At 40.8% G+C, this 18,558-nt stretch overlaps 1 protein-coding gene across 1 annotated transcript in view; it reads left to right on the plus strand.

Annotated features, from left to right (window-relative positions):
* PDE1C (phosphodiesterase 1C) overlaps positions 1 to 18,558 on the plus strand; it is a 348,343-nt gene that overhangs the window by 44,931 nt on the left and 284,854 nt on the right. The window contains exons 2-3 of the mRNA XM_009273482.2: positions 8,684 to 8,734; positions 14,952 to 15,123. Of these exons, the coding sequence (XP_009271757.1) occupies positions 8,684 to 8,734; positions 14,952 to 15,123 (223 nt within the window). The remainder of the gene's footprint in view (positions 1 to 8,683; positions 8,735 to 14,951; positions 15,124 to 18,558) is intronic.

The raw sequence follows: 18,558 nt of genomic DNA on the forward strand, positions 1-18,558 counted from the left end.
GGTGGGGGTCCCGGGGGAGGCCGGTCCCAGCCATTGAGGCCTATGAGCACCCCCAGGACCCCGACAGAAGTGGACTTGCACTGCTCATATGCTCTCCTTCAGACATTGATGGTTGGCCACTTTGTAGACCGAGTATTGGGCCGGATGGACCTTCTCTCTGATGGAATACTGCTCTTCTCAGGCTCTTTTGTTTTACCATGTTTTTCTAAGGGAAACAGCTCAGGCATTTCTAAAAATGAGTACAAGGAGAAAAAGAAAATCCACAGATAATGAACAGGTATTGCTCACCTCAAAAAGATTTGCAACCATTTAGTTGAGGAGCATGTCCTGCTTCACACTGAGGGCTTGATCTTTGAGCCTTACTAGTGTCAGAGATGTGGGGTTTTGCCATCCTGTGGAAACCCAGCTCAACTGGATGGACACAGAAGACACTCAAAAACCGCACTTCACACTTTCTTTTTTGCAAATTTGTGCAGATGGTCCAATCGAGACGATACAGAGCTCTCACCCCCATCAGAAGGTACCTGCCTCCTTCCCACAATGTGACGGAGCCAATCCCTAGGCTGGGACATGGTTATGGGTATTCAGTGCCATCCACTAGTGCAGGGCTGGGAAGAAATGTCATCAGAGATTGGAAACGCAGCTCAACTGGATGAACACAGGCGGCTTTCAAAAACTGCACTTCACACTTGCTTTTTACAAATTTGTTCATATGGTCCAATTATCTCGAGACGATCCACAGCTCTCACCGCCGTGCCTTCTTCCCACAAAGTGACAGAGCCAATGCCTAGGCTGGGACATGGTTATGGGTATTCAGTGCCATCCACTAGTGCAGGGCTGGGAAGAAATGTCATCAGAGATTTCCTCAGCATGTACTGGTAAGGAAAAAAAAGAGGTAGGAAGGAGAAGAGAAGGCAAGAAGGGGAGGGGAGGGGAAGGGAGGGGAGGGAAGGGAAGGGAAGGGAAGAATAGAATAGAATAGAATAGAATAGAATAGAATAGAATAGAATAGAATAGAATAGAATCGTTGAGTTGGAAGGGACCTACACTCATCATCTAGTCCAACTGCCTGACCACTTCAGGGCTGACCAAAAGTTCAAGCATGGTATTAAAGGCGTTGTCCAAATGCGTCTCAAACACTGACAGAGTTCAGACATCGACCGCCTCTCCAGGAAGCCTCTTCCAGGGTTTGACTACCCTCTTGGTAAAGAAATGCTTCCTCATGTCAAGTCTGAACCTCCCCTGACGCAGCTTTGAACCATTAATTAAATACCTCTACTGTGAGTCTGAAATTTGTTTAGACAAACTACTGAAATTTGTTTAGACATTATCCCATTATCTAGAGCTATGAAACAGATAGTGACTTGGCAGTGTCACAGGGGTGTACAGGCAGCTGTCTGTATTCTGTTACTTGATGTTCAGTGTTTGAAGTCAACGCCTGAAGTTGTGAGCTTGATTCAGTAAAGTGTATGCTTCTTTCTCAGGACTTGACCTGGTGTCCCTGAGGAAAACGGATCATTTCTGCTGACTCGCAAAGGACTTGAAATCGGGGCTGTTACACTTTTAGGGTCCACCTGCACAAGGGTGCTAGTTTTGGAGTGATATGACTTGATGTGTAACCATATCATAATCGGTGACTATATATAAGGGCTATAACTGAGTGACAAGCCAGTATTTAAAAACCACAAGAGCTGCTGAACTGAGCCAGACTAAGGCATGTGCAGTCCAGTGGTCTGTCTCAGGTGGTGGCCAGAAGTGCAGGGTGATCAGCTTATTTTTTAGAGCCTTGTGATGGGGGACATGCCTCTTGGATTAGATGATCAAGGCCAGGGCCAGATGTTTCCCATTCTTCTGCTGGAAAGAGATAACTTTTCCAGGCTCAAAAAGAGTGGAGAGTGGAGAGAAAAGAAACCAGGTATCTCAAGGAAAGTACTGAAGTAAGAAGCTTATGCATATTTTCGCTCGGATTTCCTCCATATTCCAGTCTGCCCTAGTCAGACTCGAGTATCTGGGCATCCTATGACAGCAATTGCTTATGGAGTAATATAGGAAATGGCAGAAACACTTGATTTTTTTTCTGCATCCTTGCTTCTAGATGGGGAGAATGGCCTGTCAGCTATGCAGGAACGTACCTGGGTCTTTGTATAGTGGAAGTATAACGAAAAAAGGGTAAGGGGTGCAGTGTTAGAGGGAGACAAACGTGCTTGGGCTCACTCAGTGATGGCTGTACTTCCACTCAAGTGCTACAAGTTGAGGGGAGCACGATGAGCAATGGAAGAGTGGGTGAAGAAGCTCAAAGACAAAGGATTGCTGGTGGGCAAGGGTATGCCAGTCAGGAGAATGTCTTGAGACCACATCTGATACCACTTTCATGTGTCTGGTCACTATGCTATTGTTTATATGATGTATTTTCTAATGGAAGTGAGCTGGAAGACATGGTAGCCCACATGGGCAGAATCCTGTTCTAAAAATTCCATGGTTTATTATTTCCATCTATCTGTCTTAGATTCATTGCACAGAAATATATGACCTAGACCAAGCTTTCCAGATGTATAGGTACCCTCAGGAGAAAGATGTGAGTGGGTTTGCTACAACGGGCAATCTGTTAGACCTACCAGAAGTAAGAAATCTCAGCTAAATGTAGAAAATCAGCCCAGACATTTCCAGGTTAAAAAAAAAGTCATATTCCAGAAGACAAAAGTTAAGGTAGCTTCATCATCTTGCAGTGGAGAAGTTTTATATATCTATATAGTTCCTCTTCCATTATCTCCTGATTCACAACTTTTCTGGTAGCCATTTTCAGGCTCTTAGCAAGCAATTATGGGTCCATCACACACTGTTGGTGACTGGGTGTGCCAGAGGCATATGTATGTGTGTATGGCCAGGGAGGCAAAGGGGCTGTGCTTTTTGTACTCTGAAGACTGGCATGGTGGAGGTTGGGGATGAGAGCAGCTTGGAGCTTGTGTGACCAGAGCCATTTGTTCTGTGAACTTGGAGTGCTGGGGGATATTCAGTCTACAGAACATATGTTAATAGTTTGAACAGACCACACAAGATTGCGTCTCAGTTTTGAGGTTAGAAATATGTTTTACATGGGCCTTGGTGCAAGGAAGGTGGTTTTGGTCCAGGCGGTTGCTGGTGTTTGCTCCTATTTTCCTTCATGTCCAAAACCCAGCATCAGGGCCCCTCCAGTCTTTAGGTGCCAATAGGGCCAGAGTTTGCAAGTTCAGTGTTTGTATCTGCCTCTAAATAAAATTTGGCTGATGCTCAGTAGAGTATGGAATAGTTTTGCTTCTTTTCACACAGATATTTTGCACCTATTTCTCTGTTACAATTCCCCTGGGTACACTTTGCCCTTCTGAAAGCATTTCTGTGGCTGTCGATGAGACGCAGAAGCTCCGAAATCTGTGCATGGAGTCAGAATCCCTTCAGAGTGAGGCAGCAACTATGTTCAGTTGTCTGAGGGAACAGTGTTTTCCGCTGCAGAAGTAGCTTTCCTATCACAGATGCAAATAACCTACAGTGTAAGGATCCTTTCGTAAGGAAAATGAATCATCAGTTGCGTATGGTGTTCCTCTCCCAGTTAATGAAGAAGGACAATGTTTGGTGTACATTGTCGTTGCCAGGCAAACAGCAGCAACAAAAATCCATTAGGAGTTATTTCAGGAAATGCTGCATGGCATGTGCCTCTTGGTTATTACCTGTAAGTGAAGATTGCTGTTTCCTGCCTTCCAGAAGTATTTTGAAACATAGGTCTTGTTTTAAATGTGTTTTGTGATCTTCAGGTTATATCCAAGAGACGCCTATTGTGCCTTTTCCATCCGTGTAATTGATTTATTACTTAATTGTAGTAACTAACTAGAATCTTAAGTCCAAAGAGACAGTCAAGTCATCCAATATTTTTTATCAGCAAAAGGTTGCTGCATATTCTTGTAACTTTGTGACCCTACTGATTTGTTTCATAGGGTGTGTTTATATCGCCTGTACTGTTGATGTTTACAGCACGAGCATTTCAAATCATATTAAGTTGCTGGCGTTTCCTGTGTGGAACTGGCATTCAACACTCTAGAAAACTCTCTGGGTGACTGACTCTGGAGGGGCCTGAATAATCTCTGGCTCAGTAACGTGTGCACTGGCTGCACGGTTCCTGTGCTTGCAATTTATGTAGTGCTGGTAAAAAACTCTCAGAAGCAGAATTTGCCTCGTTATGAAGCATTATTCGTATGGTCTGAGACTTTTCTGATCTCCTTATTGGACTCGAAATCCCCCAAGAATAGGTTTTCTTATGAGGAACCTTAGCTTCTAAATGGGTCAGAAAGCCACCAGGAGAGCCATCTTTTGGTACTGTTGTGCTTCAGATCCCTGTGTGGGATTGATCTTGTGTAGGTTTTTTGTTAATGACTGTGACACAGAAAAAAAGGAAAGTGCTGATAATTGCTGCTGACGACACAAAGCGTTGCCAGTACAGGGGAGGATCTGAGTTATCTCACAGTAAGACCCACGTGACCTAGAGGATGGGGCTAACAACAAGGGCTGAAATTAAGTAGTACGGAGTGAAAGATCATGCAGATGAGGACTTAATAACAAAAACTTCTGCTATGATCTGAGAGTCTGTTAATTGTATGAGGGGGGTGTCACAGCACACAACTAATGTGTGACCAGGCAAGAATAAGGCCTCTCAATGTTTGCATACGGTACCTGTGAGAAAATGAATTGACACTGAAGAGGTTCAATAAAGACGGGAAGGGGATATGAAGATACCTAGTCTGTAAGGCAAAACTAGATGATCATGGTGTGTTTAGTCCACAAAATGATGATGGAAGGGGGAAATGCAGTCTTTCTGTGCTGAAGTCAGAGGAGGATTAAGCACCAGAAAAAAGAAATACTTCAGCTTAAAGAGATTGCTGGTGCAAGAACAAATTGATATAAACTGACACAAATTAAATGATAGGTCATAACTGACACTGCAGTCAGGTTCTGACAAAGTCCATAATATAAGATGGGTAAGCATAAAAACCAAGCTACTTTTAAGATCGAGCTAGATAAGTTTATAAAACGTATAATGGCATTATAGTCTTTGAGAGCAAAAACCGCTGGAGTTTCCAGAGATGATCTTACTTTGATTTGCCTGTAAAAAGTAGACAGACACAGTTGTCTCAGCAGTCGCAGTGCCATCTTTTATTCTCCTGAGTTTTAAAGGAAAAGATTACCAGGAGATGATACGTTAGGGCAATCCAAAGATTTTTTTTACAGGAATGCTGTTCAAAATATGTGGCATTGAAGGGGAAAAGAAAGAAAAGAAAAAGAAAAATGTTAGAGAAGAGTTTATTCAGATTGTATGTTCAATGTAAATTTATCTACATATCTGTGTTCTCACCTTATCTACCTGAGTTTTAAAGGAAAAGATTACCAGGAGATGATACGTTAGGGCAATCCAAAGATTTTTTTTACAGGAATGCTGTTCAAAATATGTGGCATTGAAGGGGAAAAGAAAGAAAAGAAAAAGAAAAATGTTAGAGAAGAGTTTATTCAGATTGTATGTTCAATGTAAATTTATCTACATATCTGTGTTCTCACCTTATCTAATGTACTTTTCCTCTTCCTAACACTGACAAATTTACTAGCAGCGTGAAATACATAGTTAGACTCATCTGCCCTTTGGCTGATTAAAAAAAAAGAAGTCTCCTTGAAAGAATGTGTTTACTGGTGGGTAAAAAATACCTGACTTTCTTTTTTCAGCCTCTCAGCTGCTTAATGGCAAAATATAGATGATGTGCTATTGTCTGTCAGTCTTGATGAGTCAATACTATGAAGTGGTATGTTTTTCTTTGCATTGTACTAGAAGTTTGACAAAGGATCTTTGAAAGCTAAATTGGCTGAGGGGGCGTACTGGTGAAATTGATACCTTCTGTAGAAAAAGGTGGCAAGCTGTAGGAAATAGTTTAACGGGGCAGACATTAAAAAATGAAGCCTGCCCATGAAGTGGGCACGCAGTGAACTCGCATATTAAGTGATCCATGTTAATCAGAGAACTGATCATGCCTATAGAGATATTTTTGTAATTGCAGTGAGAGGCTCTTGAGATTTCCAGGCAGTTACAATACAACATAATACTTTTGAAATGGAAGAAATTTGGCTAGGCCTGGTGTTTTGTTGTCTACTTGGACAAGAGAGCACAGAGAGCACATGAATGTTTTGCTCTAATGGGGTGATCACAGGACGACGTCTCCTGCCTGTCTTGGCTGTTTTGTTATAGAGAAGTTACTTACAAGCTACCTGCATGTTGCTATACCCTTCACCAAGATTTATTTGCTTCCAGGTTAGAATGGAAAATAACTTCAAATGTGCATGGTTTAGTATTAAAAAAAAAAAAAAAAATAGTGGGATGGAAACTGAATGAAGTCCCACCCACTTGGGAGAATGAAGTAAATATCTGCAGTTTTCATGCTGGTGGTCTCATCCAGTCGGAGATGAAAATCAGCCTAGACTTCAGCGTACAAGGGCAGAGTGTGGCTGGAGAATAAGCATATCTGCTTGGATGGAAGGGTATTACTCTATATATGACACCATCTGATGTTTGGAAAGCACTGACAACTGAAAACAAACCTATGCAGCCTGGAATTGGAAAATGTTTATTTTTGAGGGGGTTAATGACACCTGTTGTGTTGGATGCTGTGAGTCTGGGAGTTGAGCTGCCCAAACACAGAGTGGGTGGAGTGCTCCGAAAGTCTTCTTGCAACATCCAGCTGGAGGGTGGCACAAAGGTGAGACCTTGTGTGCACCTGAAGCCCCTGGTGACCAGGGAGTGCCGTCTGTCACCAGAGTGGGGGAAATATTCTAAAGCAGATAATAGTGCAGTTAAAAGGCCATCAGCAGGCTCTTTCCTCATTGACCTAATAGTTCACTTGATGTTCCAACTTAGACATCAGTCCATGTTATGAATTCACCCGGGCTCTGCTGCAATACGGAGAGATACCTAGGACCCCAGAAGGGACCAGCCTGGTAGGCAATCTCTCAGCCTACCCCATGCAAGCCATCATCACTGAGTTAGAGACAAAGCCTGGCTGCTTGACCTTTACATATTGGCTATAGCAGTGTTTTCTGGTTTTTGATCTCACTGGGTCCAGCTCTTTTGATCCCTTTTGATCCCTGTCCCATGGAGGATGCCGCTGCCTCTCCTTCACCATGCCACCACCTCAAGCAGTGCCAGATTTGACTCTGAAACTATGAACTGCTCTGGACCTGCCTAACTCTGTGCAGTCACTCCGGTGTCTCTGCATGCAATGTCCCGGGAGGGCTAATTTGGTTGGGGTTTGTGCTGCAGGTACCTGTGATGGACTCAAGCCATCAAGGAATGGTGTCTTGTAGGAGCTGGGAGACCTCAGGGCCCCCGCTCCGGCTAGCCTGGCGAGTTCCCCAAGCTGATAGAGAGGCACCAGTGTTTTAAGGGCACCATCTACTGGCTAACGGGAGCAAAATGAGGCAGTGATTTGTTAGAGTCCCTCTGTTCACTACAATGAGTGCTGGAGCCACCTTAATCAACAGGTAAAGATTGGAGAGCGAGTAGGGAAAGCTGGAGTGACACTGGATATGGGTCTTAAATACAGCCAAGCTTAAACTGACAACCTTAAGACTTGTCAGAAGAATTAAATTTCATCAGAAGTCTTTTCTGGCTTCAAAAAGGCTGTTATAGTTTAGTTGACATTATCTTGCTAGGAACCTGTATGTCTCAGTTCTGGTCATATTTTGCATCCTTTTGTGGGATTTATTAGCTTGCTTGGTCTTGTCTCTAGAAAACAGCATTTTTAAAGAAAGCAAATAATTGGCAAGGTTTCTGTGTGCACTTATAATATGCTCTCCTCCCTATGTGCCCATCAATGCTGTTCCTCATGATTATTCTAGCTACAAAAAATAAAAAGTCATGGGTGGTAATTCCTCTCCTTGATAACTCTGCTCTTTTTTTCAGCTGTAGTTTAATATTGTGAGAACCCCAAAGAGTCATTTATGCTCTTGACTAACTGCATACCGGCTGGGTCACAGAAATGTTGAGAGCATTGCCAGTATGAATCTGAGGCAGAAAAAAGCAGGATTTGTACAGGGTTGTTTTTATCCTAGGTGATATCTATATGCAGTTCCAAATGTCAGAGGATTCCTTTGCACAGATCCTTAAATTTCATTTAATTTGCTATTAAATGATCCTCTGGGCTTCCAAAATTGCTAGTGCATTTCCTTACATAGGTGGAATAATCTTACTTTTTTCTTACCATACTTATTAATGCAAATGGGAAAAATGACATTTTATTTAGGACTTGGAAAAAAGTCCAATACAAAATAGAATTTGTAAGGATGACTGCGATCATATATTGCTATGTACTATTAATGGCTAGTGCTTGAATGTTGGGCAATTATAGGATTCAATTATTATGTGGGACCAGAGAATGTTTGCAGGTGCCTGTGGTGTGCCCTCCTGACTCTGAAGGCCAAACTGAACCATACAGACAGACAAACATGCAAAGTAATATATTTGGTGTCATTAAAAAAAGTATTATATATCTGTGTGTATATATCCAACTGCTGTTACTGTGAACAGTCTTCTCTCCCTTTATGCATGAGAATTGCTATTATCATTAATCTTAATGTAACATTTACTTTTGAATGCTTTTTCTCTATTTTCTCCTTTCAGTTGCAAACGAGACAGGTGACAAAAATGCACGACCACTTTCACGATTTGCCCGTAAGTAGTAGCCTTTTTTATTTTAACTGGTTGATTTCTATATCTACTGTAGAAATAAACACATTTAATAAGTCTTTTAATCTCATATTATCTTTGCCCTGTTATTACAGTTTATTTACAGTACTAAACTGAGGAGCCATAGTACTTAGTTGGAAAAGTCACTTACAGAAATTCAGTCTTGTTGAACAGAGTTGATGCAAATTTAAAAGAATGGAAGGCTTTGTGGCCCTACTATTGTTTCAAGCATAAAAGGTTATAACAATGTAAGTGTCGCAAAGCCAGCTGAAGTTGACTACAGTGGCTACAAAGAGATTTGGGTCAAGCCTTAGAAATAGCATATGAAAAATGTAATTAAACCTTACTAATAGCTCCTCCTCCACCTTTTGCTTCACACAGCAAGGTTAGGAACTAAAGGTATGGCTTGAGATTTGAAGTAAGTGACCCAAGTTTGAACAAAACAAAGGGATACATCTGGTAATGTGGCACCATCTGACCATGACTTTGACCATATGAATTATTAAAAACATGCGTGACAAAATATGTAGGAATGAGGAGGAAGATAGGAAATCCTGTTCATAATGCATGCAGTTTCATGATGATCTGTGATCACTTAGCAGGGAAAAATCCCCTTCTCATCATTAAAAGGGGGCATTTGCTATCATCGTAGGTGGTGCAGAGCAAAACATCAAAATAATTTACTTCTATGGTGCAGTATTTCACACAGTCACAGGATGGCACTCTGAGCATGCCATACCTCACATAGGTAGCTAAGGTGCATAATGTAGAAGGAACGTCTGTGGCTATGAAATTTGTTGCATGTAGTGACTTACATGGTGATGGAGCAGACTGAACAGGACTGAGAGAAAATTGTACTGGCATTCCTTATTCCTGATTTAGGGTTTATTTTCCTTCATGTTGCAGACAGTAAAGCTTAAAAAGGGGCTCTATTCATCAGTCCTGGCTGGTTCAACCCTGAAAATGCATATGGCAAAGGAAATCACAGAGGAGAGAAATGTTAATGCAAATATTTTCAAGTTCTTTATCACTCCGCTTTTTGTCCATTATGGTTCTTGAATACTAGGTAAAGAGTTGGAAGATTCAGCCCAAGTACCGTTTATTCCTGGATATTTGGGTTACAAGGACTTCATGCTGCAATATTGCCTGACAAGTAGTCAAGGATAATGTCATGACATTTGGAACTGAGCTGGCATTTCAGTTCTGATTCTGACATTCAAAAGAACTTGATTTTTGGTGAATGTGTATAGGGTGCAGGTCTGAGATCCAGGAACAACCACTTTCTGTTCCTGCTTTAATCTTGGCTCTCAGCCAGGCAGCCAAGCCTTATTTGCAGAGGTAGGCGTGACTGGCATTACATGGAAGAGAACAGACCGGTGGCGGATGGCTATCAGCTGAATGAAAGCACAGGATACCCCCTTATAAGGCCTCATCGTTTGACCCAGTGTTGCATGGGATTAAGTGTGGAGGTGAGATCAAGGCCACAGGCTATTTGACAGTAACAGAAAAGCAATGCAGAGAGGAACACTTAGATAAGCCTGGTTGGGAAATAGTCACAGAGTCATAATATAGGGACAAAGGGAGATAATTCAAAGTGTAAACCAGACCTTCACTGTTAGGAGTTAAATTTAGTGATCTGGGAGTCAGGTTGAGGATTTAATGATCCAGCTAGCTTCTCATAGGGTATCATTAATGATGACTGTGTGGCCATGAGCAGTATAAGGTGAGAACTCTGTGGAAATGGGAAGGAAGATTAGAATGGGAACTCTGTTATGGAAAGGAGGGAAATGGCTGAGGCGTGTGCTGTGCTAATGTGAGTTAAGTGGTTGATGCCCAAATTTATGCTGAGAGTACTATAACCTACTCTGCCATACCATGTTTCATTGAACAAACAGTGGAGTGCAGATCAAACATTCAAAAACGTCCTGACTGAGTGGCAGAAAAAGCTGCAGCATCTGAGGACAAGGATTCAAGCAATAACTGAAGTCATAGAGGATTATCGTCGTTATCCTTGTGTCTGAATCACAAACCAGAGACTGGGTATCTTCCCTGGACCGTGCCTTTCACATTCATTCGAATGATTAATTCAAAGGCAATTATTAACTTCACAACAGAGAACAGGATTTCCATTGCTCTGTACCAGCTGCCCATTTGAGGTCAACAGTAAAACCTTCAGAGATTTCAGTGGGATCACAGTTGGGCTGTCATTGAACACTTAACAAACCGTACCCATTTTGGGTGACCTTATTTACCTGATCTAACTTTCTGTACACGCAACCAAACACAAGATAACCTACAGAAACCCAGATGAGCCTTGGTCCTTCCTGACTGTTGTCTGCAGCTCTCTGGACCATGTAGCTGTTTCCCTTTTAGTTCAGGAATAAAAAAGAGGGAAAGGCTGCTGGTGTTGTTAAGTGAGGCAATGGGAATGATAGTTGTGTGGTTATCAGTGATCCAGGTAGCTAGACTTGCAGTGTAACAATATTTTTAGGCTATGTTAAAGTATTTGAACACCCACTCACAGATTCTTGAAGCAGAGTTCTGCTTTTTAAATTATAACACCTAAATCTATTTTGCTTTTGCCTCTAGCTCAGCTATAATCATCTTTGACAAGGTACAATAAAAAGAGGGAGAAGCATTTTTGCAAATGTTTACACTTATTCACAAGGATTTGAAATTAAAATTAAGTGTTACTCATTCCAATGCTAGGGCTACCCAATCTCCTGTACTCTTAAATGTCAAATTCCAGTCCATTTAGGCGACATTGAATTTAAGAGGTTACTACTCCCTTTAGCAGCAGTTAACGTGCCTGGTATCTCACTGTGTCATCTTGCTACAAGTACCCCTGTGCCATCAGTCTTTGAACAGCTGTGGCTGCGGGAATTTAAGTTCATCAGGCTTTCAGCATTTCAGACAGCTGGAAGCCCCTGGTTAGTATCTGTTCAGGCAGGCCTGTTAAATAAAACAATCATTTGCCAAATGCCCTTCACTTGAGCATAGCTGTGGGCAGGCTGAACACTGATTAGGACAGGTGGGCATTTCATTGCTCTAGTGAAGTTGGTTAATTCACATCAGTTGGCTGATTTGCTGCTGTTGATCTTCAGAAGAGCCAAGTAGATCTGGGTCTACAGTCTAGATCTAATCATAGGGGAAAGCTACATGGAATGGATATCCATGCTAAAGGAAAAGGTATAGGTGTATCTGCAGAGAATCATAGAATCATAGAATCATTAAGGTTGGAAAAGACCTCTAAGATCGAGTCCAATCGTGAACCCAACACCACCATGCCCACTAAACCATGTCCCTAAGTGCCTCATCTACTCGTCTTTTAAATACCTCCAGGGATGGGGACTCCACCACTTCCCTGGGCAGCCTGTTCCAATGTTTCACCACTCTTTCAGTAAAGAAATTTTTCCTCACATCCAATCTAAACCTCCCCTGGTGCAACTTGAGGCCATTTCCTCTCGTCCTATCGCTAGTTATTTGGGAGAAGAGACCGACACCCACCTCGCTACAACCTCCTGTCAGGTAGTTGTAGAGAGCGATGAGGTCTCCCCTGAGCCTCCTTTTCTGCAGGCTAAACAACCCCAGTTCCCTCAGCCGCTCCTCGTAAGACTTGTTCTCCAGACCCCTCACCAGCCTCGTTGCCCTTCTCTGGACACGCTCCAGCACCTCGACGTCCTTCTTGTTGTGAGGGGCCCAAAACTCAACACAGTATTTGAGGTGCGGCCTCACCAGTACCAAGTACAGGGGCACTGGTACACAGGGGAAAAAACTATATATACTGAAACAAGTACTTGGGGTTTTTTTGCACTGTTTTTGTTTAAGGAAAAAGAAAGAAAGAAAAAAAAAGGTTTGATTTGAGTGATTCTATGGTTTTCAGTGACAATTAGTTAACCTGTCACTGTTGGCTTTCAGTGGTAGTGCAAACAACAAGCTATTTGTAAGTGCAAAAAAAGGCTAATATGTCTTTTTCCTGGACCATGGAGTTGTCCTGTGCCTGACAAGCTGGAGGGCTTGTGGAATAAAAGAAAGGGTAGAGCTGAGGAAATAGGGAGAAGATGGTGGTTTGGGAAGCTCAGCAGATTCCTTAGAGTAATTGCAGGGGAAAACCTCAAAATTATAAAAGTGGCTTCAGAGAGCCTCTTTTCCACAAAATATTATTTTAATAGTGTGCAGCAGCTTTTTCTGCAAGTGTTGATGTCCTGCTCTCCTGTCTTAGTGTGCAGCATGTATGGCTGGATGGCAACTTATTTTTCGTTGTTGACCATATCTTAACAGAGACTTAAACTCCTGGTTCCAACAGTATGCCATACTTTTGCAAAAGAAACGGTCCTCTCAACATACTATAGGGATTCACAATATTTTTGGCTCTATCACAGGTGGCCTGTATGGTCAGATAATTTAAAATTCTTACATCCTTTATACTTCCCCTTACAGAATGGGAAAACAAATGCTTACCTATTCAAGTAAAATTGAGAAATTTTGGGAAATTTGCATGGTGGTCTAAAGAACAGAAACAGTGGTATTGCCATAACATTGCGAGTCCTTGAATGATAAAGATGTGTGGATGTTACATTTATTTCTGCAGCTGTTGTGTAGACATTGCTTTGGACTACCTGGTGTGAGGAGTAATTTTTCTAGCTATTGTAGCGCAGAACTCGGCACAGGATGACAAGGCTACCTCTAAATCTGGGTAAATACGGTCCTTGCACATTAAATAGCTGCTGACAATTAAGAGCAGAGAAGCCTACAAGTATGGAGCTTTCCTGATTAGCTGGGAAATACTCTGAAAATTGCTTTGGAATGGGGAAGATAGACGAGGATTCTTGCTGATCTGTCTCTGCACCATTTAGGCTGTGTGAAAACAAGACACTGAAGACAACGAGCAAAATAAGGCTGCCATCAGCTGTCTGTAGCAGCAGATATTGCTGCTTCTAACAGGGTAGCTTCTCATGATATATTCCCAGGAGACATGAGATAACAGCTCTTCTATTTGGTTTCCTCTTACATACTTTGTGTGTACTGCAACAAAAAGTCAACCTTAATCCGTATGTGTTAGGTCCACTATTTGCTTCTTAATTGTCTCTGCTGGACAATTAAGTCTGAATGCTGGGGAAATACTTGAAAATTTTACCTGTACAGTCTCTTATAAAAATCAGTTGGTGACTTTAGAACTATCCCATTTGTCAGAATATTTTTTTTTTAATTTTGCATATTGATGAAAAGCCCATGGAGAATGACTACCAGCAGAGTTGGTACGTCTTATTACTTTGGAATCCAGTAAGATTAATGCTTGCTGCACCTCTGTTGTGGGAAGTCTCTTAACTGAAATAATTAGTATTTCACTAGTTAACTGCTCTTCTTGGGATCTGCTAATTCACTCATGTATATTCTATAATAATTGAAAGTTAGAATGTGACACAGGTGTTCAGTATGGGAGTATCACTGGGATTTTCAGAAGTGCCTAATTTATTCAGAAGCCATTTAGAAATTTTTGAAAATATGAAACAAATACTTAAACTTTATGAAATGTAAGTCATGTATTCTCTTCTCCAAAGGCGGGGAGGAGATCTGACTGAAGGATGCTAATTGTACTTTGTCAGTGGAACTAGACTTACAGATGAGGATGGGTTCTCTGAATGACAAACAAGAGGCACCTGGTGGCACTTCTAAATAAATGTAAAAAGATCATCCATATAAATATTTTGGCATTTGAATGTCTACTGAGAAAAGCTGAAGTTTCAACAGAAAAAAATGTTTTCTGATACTATTCCTTCAGTGATATTTTTAATTTATAATTTAACCACTATTAATTTTAGTCTAAGAAAGTCAGCGATTAATATTGTATTGATTTGGTACTTTGTTTTTTGGTTAGTTCTTTGGCTTAAAATACAGCCACATCAATACATGCTAAGCTGTAATCTAAGTATAATGTGGAGAGGATGGTTTTTATTGAGACATGGGAACTCCATGTTCTATAATCAAATCTTTTTATGGGAAGCATTACAGTCTTGGATTTGAAATGACCTGAACATTAGTGCTTATTTCTACTTTGAGCTTTATTTCAGGTTTTCAGGCTTAATCCCAAATTGTGGTGATGCAAAGGTAAAATGATAAAGACCATCTTTGTTTTCCAGACTGCTGAGAGACTGGATGATAGGCCTATGAATTTATTTTCCTTCTCTCTCTATTTTTGCAGGGTCTAAATCACAAAACTGCTTGTGGAACACCATTATCGGTGGGCTTACCGGCAACCTCAAGGAAAGGCCAAAGCCGACCATCATCAGCGACCCTAGACCTCCTGAAGAAATCTTAGCAGATGAACTACCACCAGTGGACAGTCCTGAGGCATTGGTGAAAACATCTTTCAGGTCTGACGGATATGTGTTTACTTTGTTTATCCTTGAAAGTATATCTTTTTAAGATTAAGTCTGCAGTGTGGGTTTGGTGGGAGAATCGATACTGAAGGATTCAGCAATGCTATGTATCTTTGTACTGAACAAGAGTGAAAAAAGAGGTCCATAAATAATACTGACTGAACTCATCTTTCACTTCTCGGACCTCATTAGCCTTCTTAAATGATTGTGGACCAGATATATATAAATTCTTTAACTAGTCAAAATGGTCAGCAAAGAGAGCTCGTTACATGAAGATGTCTTTGAAGGTTGGTATTGTTTCATTTGAAAGTGGTTTAGTGATCAAGACTTGCACTTTAGGTCAGATGATGTGCTTTGTTGATGCAAGGGAGAGCTAAACCTTTTTCTGTTGATGTAATGTCTTGAGAAATGTCTAGCATTAATTTATTTTGTCAAGGCGAAGGATTCTGGCCAGGGGCTTGCAAGCAAGCTATTGCTGCTGTTGTAAAGTGTGTGATCTATATATTGCTGAGTTTTCCTCTCTTTTATTTAATCATGTGGACATACAGTTGTCAGATGTTTCTTGGAGGCATGTTTTCTGAAAATAATTTTCTCAAAATGAGGTAAAATAGAGAAGCTGTGTGCATGCAGTGGATCTTTGACCAAAATGTGAAAACTGGTGTGCCCAGCAAAAGCGAAGCGACTGGCAGAATTTTTTCCAAGTGTTTTTTGAGCTTTTTTTGTTGTTGAAAAACTATGCTCTACTTTTCTTCTATATTAAATGCATAAGTGTGCAAGCATAAAATGGCTTTTGCTTTGGATAAATTTCTCTGACTACAGTGATTTTGATTATGCCTCAGTCTGTCAAACTTATTTCAGTCTTCATATAATCATTATTTTGAAGGTACTTATTTAAGTCATTATATTAGTAGTAATTTCAGATAGCTTGTTTATACTGCTTGACATTTAAAAACATATTATCATAAAGTGAGTTTATGTCAGTCTATATAAATAAATCCTGTAATTCCATAGCACATTTTCATTCTTTAATATTTCCATTGAAATGATTCAGGACAAGTGTTTCAGAACCTGGATCCTCCTTTTATGATGACCGATGGTATTTAATGGCTTTTAAACACTTTGTGTCTCTGATATTTAAAGTCTATAATTTCAAGAGATCAAACTCTTTTTCAGCTTTCATTTCTCATAACAAATTCTGGGTAGCAGCAATCCTTACATTGCCATTGTCAAGATAATTTCAACCATTTTATATGACAAAATAATGTCACAGCGTTTCAAATGGCATGATTTGATTATGTGAGTAGGGGTGACTTGGAAGAAGTGAGCTTGTATATAGCATAATAAGGACTGATGAGCTGGAAAATGTAATTTAGCAAAATAGTCTCGCTAATGCAGCTTAAAAGGCTTTATAAACATTACAGAACCTTTGTATTTCATCAGTATAGAAATTACTGTACAATGTGGCATTTTTTGGGGCTTTTATAGATGGAAATCCAAACAAATTGTTGTTACAAAATAAATTGTAACTGTCTAGTTTTATAAAGAAAGGAAGACCCATGTGTGTTTAAGAGCTATGCAGAGGAGTGGAAGGTAAGAGAGTACATTGCAATTACTGTCTAAAGACTTGAGAAAATAAAACCACTGCGGTGTTTTTATTCTTTTTGGGATCTTGTTGATATTTTTATGGTGCAAACTGGGGCTTACGAGGCAGTAGCATCTTTTGTACAATGGGTTGCATGTGTGATTCATCAGGGTCTTCTGTGGGTAGTGATCTTCAAGTGCTTCCTTAACAAGAGTTTGACTGGTGTGTCTGAGTGCCTGCCAAGCATGGGCTTTCCTTGTTTCTTGTTTACTAGACACTGGTGGAAGATCTTGCTACCCTCTTGCCTTTTGGGAATGAAATGCACTTTACAAGTTGTCCAGTTCAGCGTGTCTTAATTGGGAATCTGGTGGCTGAATCTCAGTGTGTGTGTGGGGCAATGTTGGGCTTGTATGAATGGATTTTACAGAGAGAAGATCCAGGCCTTGTTTTCAAACGTGACTGCTACAAACTGTAAAATGCAGCGACTCCCTTACTACTTCTGATTCACCACTGTTAGAGCAGTGTATGGCAATACTGTCCCTTTCATGCACAGTTAAAAAGAAAATGTCTCTCCAGTGTCAAATGAGTCACACTTCCTTGTGATTGCATATCTTTTTATGTGAATACATATAAGCAAGCACGAAATCCCAGTTGCCACTTCTTGTATTAGATCTTGTTTTCTACTGTGCAGTACTTATTGTTCTGTAGCTTGGAAAATTAGGAAAAGATCTATATTTGATTTTGTTCAACGTCTCGATATGAGCTTGAAACGCATTTGAACATAAAGGGAGGAATGTGATTATTTCAGTCATTTCAGTCATACTTTTCCTGCAGTAATAATCCATCTTAAGATGTAAAGCAAAAACCAGACGAAACCAACCCCCTCTCCATACTCCAAGTAAGTATAGTGCATGATATATGCATCTCTGCATAATTAAAAAGTGTTCTGATGGTCTTGATTTTCTTATACAATTATTTTACTATCTCTTTTCTGAAGATAACAAGAACAAGCACAAGATTGGTCTAAACAAGGTTGAATATCTTTCTAAACAGAGAATTGAAAGAGTTTGTAGTATTTTCTTGTTTGCAGTATTGAACTGAGTGAGCAGTTATAGGTAATTTTGTGTCTTGACTAGTTATACTACTGCAGTGCTTAAAATATAGATTTTAAAATCCATTCTCACTGGCATTTAGTCTATTTGTCTAGTAAAGGCAGGGGAGGCCCCAATTTGAATTACATTTGAAAATACAGTGGAATATGGAGAATGACAGATTATCCCCTTTTGACAAGGAAAAAAGGTATAATTAGACACATAGAAGTGATTAGCTTCTTGGCCCACACTTTATGCAACCCATCTGATATCTCCACTATCTTTCTTTGCACAAATATGCAAGTTCACAATTACAGGAGCTGCGATCGCTTTCTTTTTGAAGAGCTGTGCATGGATCAGCATCCATGTATGTACCATCGTTGGCGGTGGCTGTGGATTGACGCCCAGGTCGTGGGCAAATGGCCTTGTCAGGGCTGCGTGATCTGGATGTTGGCTGGAGATGTCAATGGTTGCCAACACCGAAGTCTGTAACTCAGAAACTCTCTTCCTAGATCTGCTTTTTGATCTGCTAGGTCCCTGTAATGAGCAGTGGTGCTATCAGTATCGGTAAGTATTAACAGTGGTAATTAATGAGCTCTTAAGGAGACTGTGTAATAACTTTCAGCCTGCTTAGCTTCTGTATGCTGCTTCCTGGCAGCACTGCCCAAGCAGGCATTTTGATAATGCCGGGCTGGCACCCACCAGGGGGAGCAGGGAAACAAGAGACAGGTTTGGGTGCTGTTCTCCAAATACCAC

The sequence above is a fragment of the Aptenodytes forsteri genome, unplaced genomic scaffold (assembly GCF_000699145.1).
Source record: "Aptenodytes forsteri isolate BGI_AS27 unplaced genomic scaffold, ASM69914v1 Scaffold270, whole genome shotgun sequence".
Classification (NCBI taxonomy): Eukaryota; Metazoa; Chordata; class Aves; order Sphenisciformes; family Spheniscidae; genus Aptenodytes; species Aptenodytes forsteri.